Here is a 6,961-nt window from a genome sequence, read left to right on the forward strand (position 1 = left end):
GAGCAGAAGATCTCATGCATACTGGGAGCTATCGATTGATGCTCGATCGATGTGAGCTCACCTTACAACATACCAGTCGCTTCCTCCGTTGTTGGATCGTCAGCTCCAAACAGGGGAATTATCAGCCAAAGCCATTTGCCCTGATGGCTCAAGAAAATACTCGAAAGGAATACCGAACCCTTTGGAAACGCTTTATCGCATTTGTATTTTGAGCATACTTGATGCCGGTCACTTTAAGAGAACGAGAACTGAAAATACACCTCTCCCTGGAACTGTTGCGACAACTGGGTCGTTTATGGGTACACAAGGCATGGGACTTTACCGATGCCTCCCGATCAAGCCACATTCTGCCATCAAATATCCAGCGGAAAATCTGAACACAAGATTATGTCCGTATTGAGAAACTACAGTAAAAATATATGAATGAGTGCTCGCCAAACGTCGAACAGTGCTGCCAAAGATTGTCCCCTCCCATATCATGAAGGTCAACGTTCATGCGCCTTGGATGCCTTAACCGCTAAAAAAACTTGAATTCAGACACCTTGCCGCCCTCCAAGCAACCCTCTACTATCAAAAGTCTCCTCCCAAAATGGGCTCTTCAGTTTCTCGGCAGATTGCTCTTCTTCTCCAATCATGGCAGGCGGGAAAGCTCGCTGCCACAGGTACCACAGCCCGGAAGTTGCAATAGTTACAGGTATCGCGAAAGCCCAGTAAACCCAGAACTTATCGGAGACACCCCATTTCCCAGTCCCTTCATCGATCTTGAAGAAAGATGTGCTGAAGACCGCCGAGATGAATGTCGCTGGCAGGAAGGCCAAGGTTGCAAAGGCGATGGTCTTCATCGCTGCGCTGTCTGTCTGGGTTGCGCGACCGATCTGGACTGAGATGCGAGAATCGTACTGTGTGACGGTGTTGAAAGTCAATTGGATCTCGTTGAGTAATCGCTCCTTATTGGATGATGCTCGACACTGGAGGCTCTGAATGATGTGCTCGTACCAGAGCAACCGTTCGTGAACATATCGAAAATCAGCTCTTCCCAATCTCCCTCCAAACAGAGCGTCTTCCATGAAAGTATTGTGATGATGTACCATCGACGATACCGTCTTCTCTGATACATTGAGTGTCTCATGGACATGGATGGCGTCTTTGGCAAGATCGTGCAAGCGATCGTAGTCAGGGTCCGGCTTCCCTCGTGGTTCTCTTTCGCGTTCAGCTGTCCGAACGCCATTTCTAATGGTCCAGACAGCAATGTCCTGGAGGCGAGCAAGCTCCTCGAGTAGTCGAACGTGGACCCAGAAGGGATCATTAAGAGGTGCTCTATGTGAGCCGTCTAGTAGGTTCGGAAAGCTTTCTGCCAACTTAAACTGCTTTGGGGACTCAAAGGCAAGAAGGAAAGTCTTGCGAGAAGACGCGATCCATCTGGTGAAGACGTTGAACTTGTACCATTGATGGTAGGTTTCGCTTAGCTGCTTGACCAGGAACCGAGACCATGTGTCTGGACAGGTTAGCATTACTGGCATCAACAAAGCCTGGGCTACATACTGAGCGCTGTGACTTTCCCTTGATCATCTCGAAATGTTTCGCATCCAAAGTAGCCGTTCGATCTTTTAGTGTATTTAGCCCACCAGAGCTCAGGCATCTGGAATTGGTCGGTGAAGCATCGTTGGCAAGACGGACAGTCGCGGACCTTGTCGGCGTCAGCAAAGCTAAAGCATGGTAAGTAACTTGTTGAATCAACAATCCATCAAGTCTCATCAAACATTACTACTACATGAGAGTTGGTGCGTAGCAAAGGATGCGGTTTTGAAGACTCTTCTGTGCTGTAAAAGTCCGTCGGGCGGATCTGGTCTTGGTGCCAAGTGCTTTTGCCTGCAGATGGTCAGCGTCCCGCCAGAGGTTGCTCAAAGCATGGATTGCGTACTCTTGTTCCAAAGCAGTACCCGTAGCGGTACACAGTCCTGGTGTTTTTCTCGTGTCTCTGACATTTGTGATGAAACTGGAAAGCCTTGAAACGGCCAAATCGCGCAGAAGCCCAGGTTCACCCGCCCGATCAGGCGGTGAGGCCCGACGTGGGGGCTCGGGCTGTGCGAGGCTCTTCTTAAGGCGAAGTACATAATGAGGCTCTCGTTTCCAACAGGAAACACGGCGCGGATGTGCAAACCATCAGCTAAAAAAACGTACTCATGCAAATTCGGTCCCGTACGATTATGGATGGGTATTTAAAAAGAATACACGGCCGAACATCTCGAAGCTGAGGACAACGTTGAAGGAATCTGCATATTCATTATGCTTCTCAGGAGTTTACACTCATTCAGTTCCTTCTAATGGTCGAGGCTAGAGGACGAGCCGTGCCTACTCAAGCATGTAGAATGGAAATGCGGCACATTTCCACTTCTGCTCCAATCACAGCCCTCAGATCTCTACCCCCCGTTTCGCTTCCAGAAATGCGCCGCACTTCCAGTCTAGGCATGTTTAGCGAAACGCGAAATGGGGCGCGTTTCTTGCACGGCGGCCTGTGCCAACCCTACTGTACCAATTACCGCTGGTATGGCACCCGATACCATTTTTATTTTTTCTGGTCCGTCACGCTTCTCGGATCTGATATTGGGTCTGACTACAAGAAAACTTGGCCCATGCACCTTCTTCACCAGCTTCCATGCCCCCGGTACTGATTCCCTGTCGCCTCAAATAGGAAGTTGCTTGATCGGCTCGATTTCTAAAATGGAAGAGAAATTACCGGATGATGAGCCTACGGAGAGATGATCAAATTAAACCCGGTATACGGATACATGCATCTTGCTTCAACTCAAAGCTAAGAGTCAGAAACGGCCTTGGCTTGGAGGTCAAACCCTCACCTTCGTACCATCGCTCAAGTCCTTTTAGGAGTCCTTTGAGGGATGATGCACGTTATCTCCTTGCCGGCGAAAGAGAAAACTGCGTCGATCTATTGCCGTTTTTGGTTTTGATGGAAACCCCTGTCGAAGACCCTTAAAACCGCTTGATTGACCGGCTGCAGCCATAATAGGCCGTCGTCGGGCCTGAGTCTGACGGGCGGGGCGAATATGGGCACGAGCCAGGTAGGTGCCTAATTACAGGCAACTGATCAAGTCGTGGCGGGGACACATAGATATCAGACCTTTGGTGGCGCTTGATAAACAGATGAATGTGGAGGTGGGCAACCCTTGAGCCAGGGCAGCGTTTGTTCGGCTTAGAGGGTCACTTACCGGTGCGAGAGGGGTAAGACGGAGTTGCCTTGAAAGAAGATATATGAGAAATCGTGATGGGGAAGTAAGAGGAAGAACTGTCAACTCAGCAGCAAGTGCGACCGGATCGGGAATCATTGGCCTGGTATCTTTGCCTTAGTTTGAGGTGGCACGGAAGGTGAGGAGCTGAAAGTGTGTCGCTTACCCCGCACACCCCTGTCAGCATCATATCGTATAGTAGGAGGAGGGGTAGACCGGTCTGCTCCGCGCAGATCGCTTAGAGCAGATAAGATGATCTGCGTTATCTATCTGCCCTTAGAGGAAAACCTTGCGGCTGCATCGCAGGTGTTGGTTGTAACCGAGCTTCTTGTCTTACCTTTGTCTATCGGCAGCAGCCAAGGCGGATAAAACTGGAAGGGTGTGGTGTTTCCTCAGCTAACGTTGCCGGAAATGTATTGACCCATTGCTGCCTGATGCTTAAACCTGCAGAAACACCAAAACAGTCATGCACTTTACTGTCTGAATTGCACCTTACTTTACTTTGGTCGAGCTAGGGTTGCTTACTGGGGTTGCGGGGGCGCGTGATCGGCCGTGCTACGTTTGAGGGAGGCCCGAGCGGTGGCCGTTGATCAAACGACCTCTTGTGTTGTTCAAGATGTGCATCCTAACGAGACATTGGGTCCAAGAGTGGACGCCATTCCGTCGGTGTTGCAGCCTGATAGGTCTTGGGGCGTGGACCACTGTTGTGGGCCACTGTGGTCTGGGTTACTGAGGCAGAGACAGCCCGAAATGGACAAATAGGATTCTGATCGAAAACAGCGCGCCCGCGATTAATGAGGCCAGACGGCAAGTGGGGCTTAGATCGCAACAGCGCATCCGCGATTACTCTATAATCTAATTAATTAGACTAAGTTATATGATTTTTTTTTATATTAAATAATTCAAGATATTAAGTTAGTAAGTATAAAAGATAATATATAAGCTTCTTACTAAATAAGCTATAAAACAAGGATAAAATAAAATGAAGATTTAATAAAAAGTTTATTAATATAGTTTTTAATAAATTCCTAAGACAGAAAAATAATAAATATAATATATAAATATAATAAGTAACTTAATTAAATTACTAGGAATTCTTATTATTATTAGTACTTTTTTATTAAAGAAATATACTAATTATAGCTAAACTAAAGACATAATTCTCTTTTAATAACTTTTAAAAAGGGGATCTTATATACTTTCTCATAAACTAAATACTATATAAGATATTAAGGGCAAAATAATTAATCAATAGTAATAAAGATCTTCTTAAGAAAGGGAACCCTAAAGCTCCCCGTTCCTAATCTAACCGGTAAAGAAGAAGATCATAATGCTGGTCCGAGCCAGGTGCCCTTGACCCTTTTTCTACGTACAAGAAATTGCCCAATGGCCCAAAATGGCCTAGCACCGTTTCCCACCGACTCAATGAAATAAAGTCATAACTTATCAGGTATTCTTTACTAGCATTATAATTCTTAATTTATGCATAAACCGCCTTGGATGTCCTGCTGCATGAGCCACTCCGCAGGACACGTCACAGGGCATTTCTCAAGGCTTTCTGCTCAAAGCAGGATTTTCTGAGGTTACATAAGGATTCAAAGCTAAGCCGCCATAATAAGTATTTAAGTACGCCGAACCTAACGTGCCTCCCCCTAACTTAACACTGCTTTTTCTTAAGTTCATGCACGCACAATGTCAGACTCGCCACCATTAGCCACCATAGAATTGGGCAGCATTCCCAGCTCCCGTGCCTATGCCCCCGATATGGATAGCCTACAGAGTTTAAGGTTCGTCAGAGTGCGTGACCACGAGCTACGGCACAATCAGATGTTCCTAAAATATCATTGCTTTTCTCATGAAGGAGCAGGTAAAGTCTCTTCCCGACATGTGACAAATGATAATGAAAAATTGGGAGCTCAACTGATGTCAAGCAGAACTTGAAGTTAAGAAGTTCATTGTGAAAGAATTTGAAGAGATGAGGGAATTTCTAGCTTCGCTCGACGGCGAAGACATTCACATCCTGTTAGCGCCAACCTCTTCAGATCATTCTTACATTCTAACTGTAGCACAGAAATGCAACCCATCGTACTGTTTTCTTGCTCTTTGGAAGCGAATTTCGGGAACTATGCAATAGCCTCAACTTCGCGCCATGGGTACCAAGCCGGCTGGATTCCAATGTCCGCAGAGGGTTAGGGCGACGCCTTTACGGCTCATACTACGGTAAAGCACTCCTAGCATGCTCATGAAGGGAGCTGACCTGGTGGTCTTGACAGACATTTGGTTCACTGTGCCATTGATTAATGCCAGTGCGAGGATAGATGATAGTCACGCTCTTAGCCAGGAGCTTTTGGCCCTGCCAATGCACGAAGCTGGAACAACTACCCATTTTCTTGACGACATGGGCATGTTCTACCTCAGTTTTAACACTGATACAAGACAAACTCGGATTCTCTATTCAGACACTACTTCAAACGGCTCAATAGAGCAAAAGTTGCTTGCGACGTGCGAAAGAGCAGCTGAGCTTGGTGTGCGGGATGATCCATTTACCTTTCTCATATGTGCTCTGAGCTCGGTTCTGTACGCACAGAGTTTGTATGCACAGTTGATTTCTCATCCTATTCCCCAATTGGTAAGTGCTTTCTCAAGTTAGAAGGAGAGAATTATATCTGACCAATAATTGGCTAGGAGGACTATAGCAATTCCCTCAAGTTTGAGATACAAGAAAGTGAAGAGAAGAACGTCAAAGAAACAGCGATTAGATTGAGGAAAACGTTACCCTATCTGGAGAAAGTCTTTGAGGCGGTGGAATGTATAGGCCAGGTCATCGAAGATACGCTGAGTGAACACAAGGAGTGTAGAGATCTATTCTCCATTCCTCCACAACAATTCCTCCGCGTTGAGAAGAATTTGCAAACTCTCCGCTCCCAGGCCATTGCGTTCAAAAGCCACCAAGTTTCCCGCATCGGGAGAGTAAACGTCAGCTTGTCTACGGTATGTCTTCACTCTCTTTTGTCTATGAACGATGCATGTTGCTGATTATCTATTGTAGCTCTCATCCCTCTTGAGCCTCAGAACAGATAGTGCTATCAAAGCCAGCACAGAAGCAATGACTAGATTGTCCGAAGCGAATCGAGAAGACAGCTGCAAGATGAATGACATCGCAATGGCCACGAAACTCGATAGCGAGGCAATGATCACCATTGCCAAACTCACCATGTTCTATCTCCCATCAACGTTTGTGGCTGTAAGACGCGTCATATCGGCCCAAGTTAACAGAGGAGTTACTAACATTGATAGACCTTGTTCAGCATGGGAATCTTTAACTTTGACTTCGACAACGGGAAGAGTGGACGTCTCTACATGTCCAGCCAATGGTGGCTGTATATCATCTTTGCGATGCCACTCACTTTGGGGACATTTTACTGGTTTCGTGCAGTGACGAGATCACACAAGAAAGCAAGCGAGAAAGCTGAACGAGAGGCCAAACAGCCTGAATAGATGTCACATTTCTTTATTATTAAGAACAATATAGGCGTTACATAATCATTAAGCATTACAACCCCCGAAATACCAATAACGTGAGAGTTCTCTATTATGCCCTACTATATAATAACTATTAGAACTATAGTAGAGTTCTTTTTTATGCCTTGCTTTATAGGGGGTGGGGTTTATTTAAATAATAGGGGTAGAGTTTATTTACCTTTTTACTAATTATAGCC

General features: G+C 46.1%; 2 protein-coding genes across 2 annotated transcripts; one reads left to right on the forward strand and one right to left on the reverse strand.

The window, feature by feature from the left end:
* Positions 1 to 533: 533 nt before the first annotated feature.
* Positions 534 to 1,985, reverse strand: NCS54_00986700 (Hypothetical protein; the record flags this gene model as incomplete). Its single annotated transcript, XM_053155196.1, has 4 exons — positions 534 to 1,495; positions 1,543 to 1,706; positions 1,761 to 1,869; positions 1,922 to 1,985. 4 exons carry the CDS (start codon positions 1,983 to 1,985, stop codon positions 534 to 536), a joined length of 1,299 nt encoding a protein of 432 aa, XP_053011171.1.
* Positions 1,986 to 4,934: 2,949 nt separating this feature from the next.
* Positions 4,935 to 6,740, forward strand: NCS54_00986800 (Hypothetical protein; the record flags this gene model as incomplete). The annotated part of the gene is made up of 7 exons (XM_053155197.1): positions 4,935 to 5,109; positions 5,174 to 5,264; positions 5,314 to 5,462; positions 5,516 to 5,871; positions 5,928 to 6,233; positions 6,292 to 6,486; positions 6,540 to 6,740. The coding sequence occupies 7 exons, from the start codon at positions 4,935 to 4,937 to the stop codon at positions 6,738 to 6,740; spliced, it is 1,473 nt and encodes a 490-aa protein (XP_053011172.1).
* Positions 6,741 to 6,961: the final 221 nt, after the last annotated feature.

This window comes from Fusarium falciforme, chromosome 8 (assembly GCF_026873545.1).
Source record: "Fusarium falciforme chromosome 8, complete sequence".
In the NCBI taxonomy this organism is placed as follows: Eukaryota; Fungi; Ascomycota; class Sordariomycetes; order Hypocreales; family Nectriaceae; genus Fusarium; species Fusarium falciforme.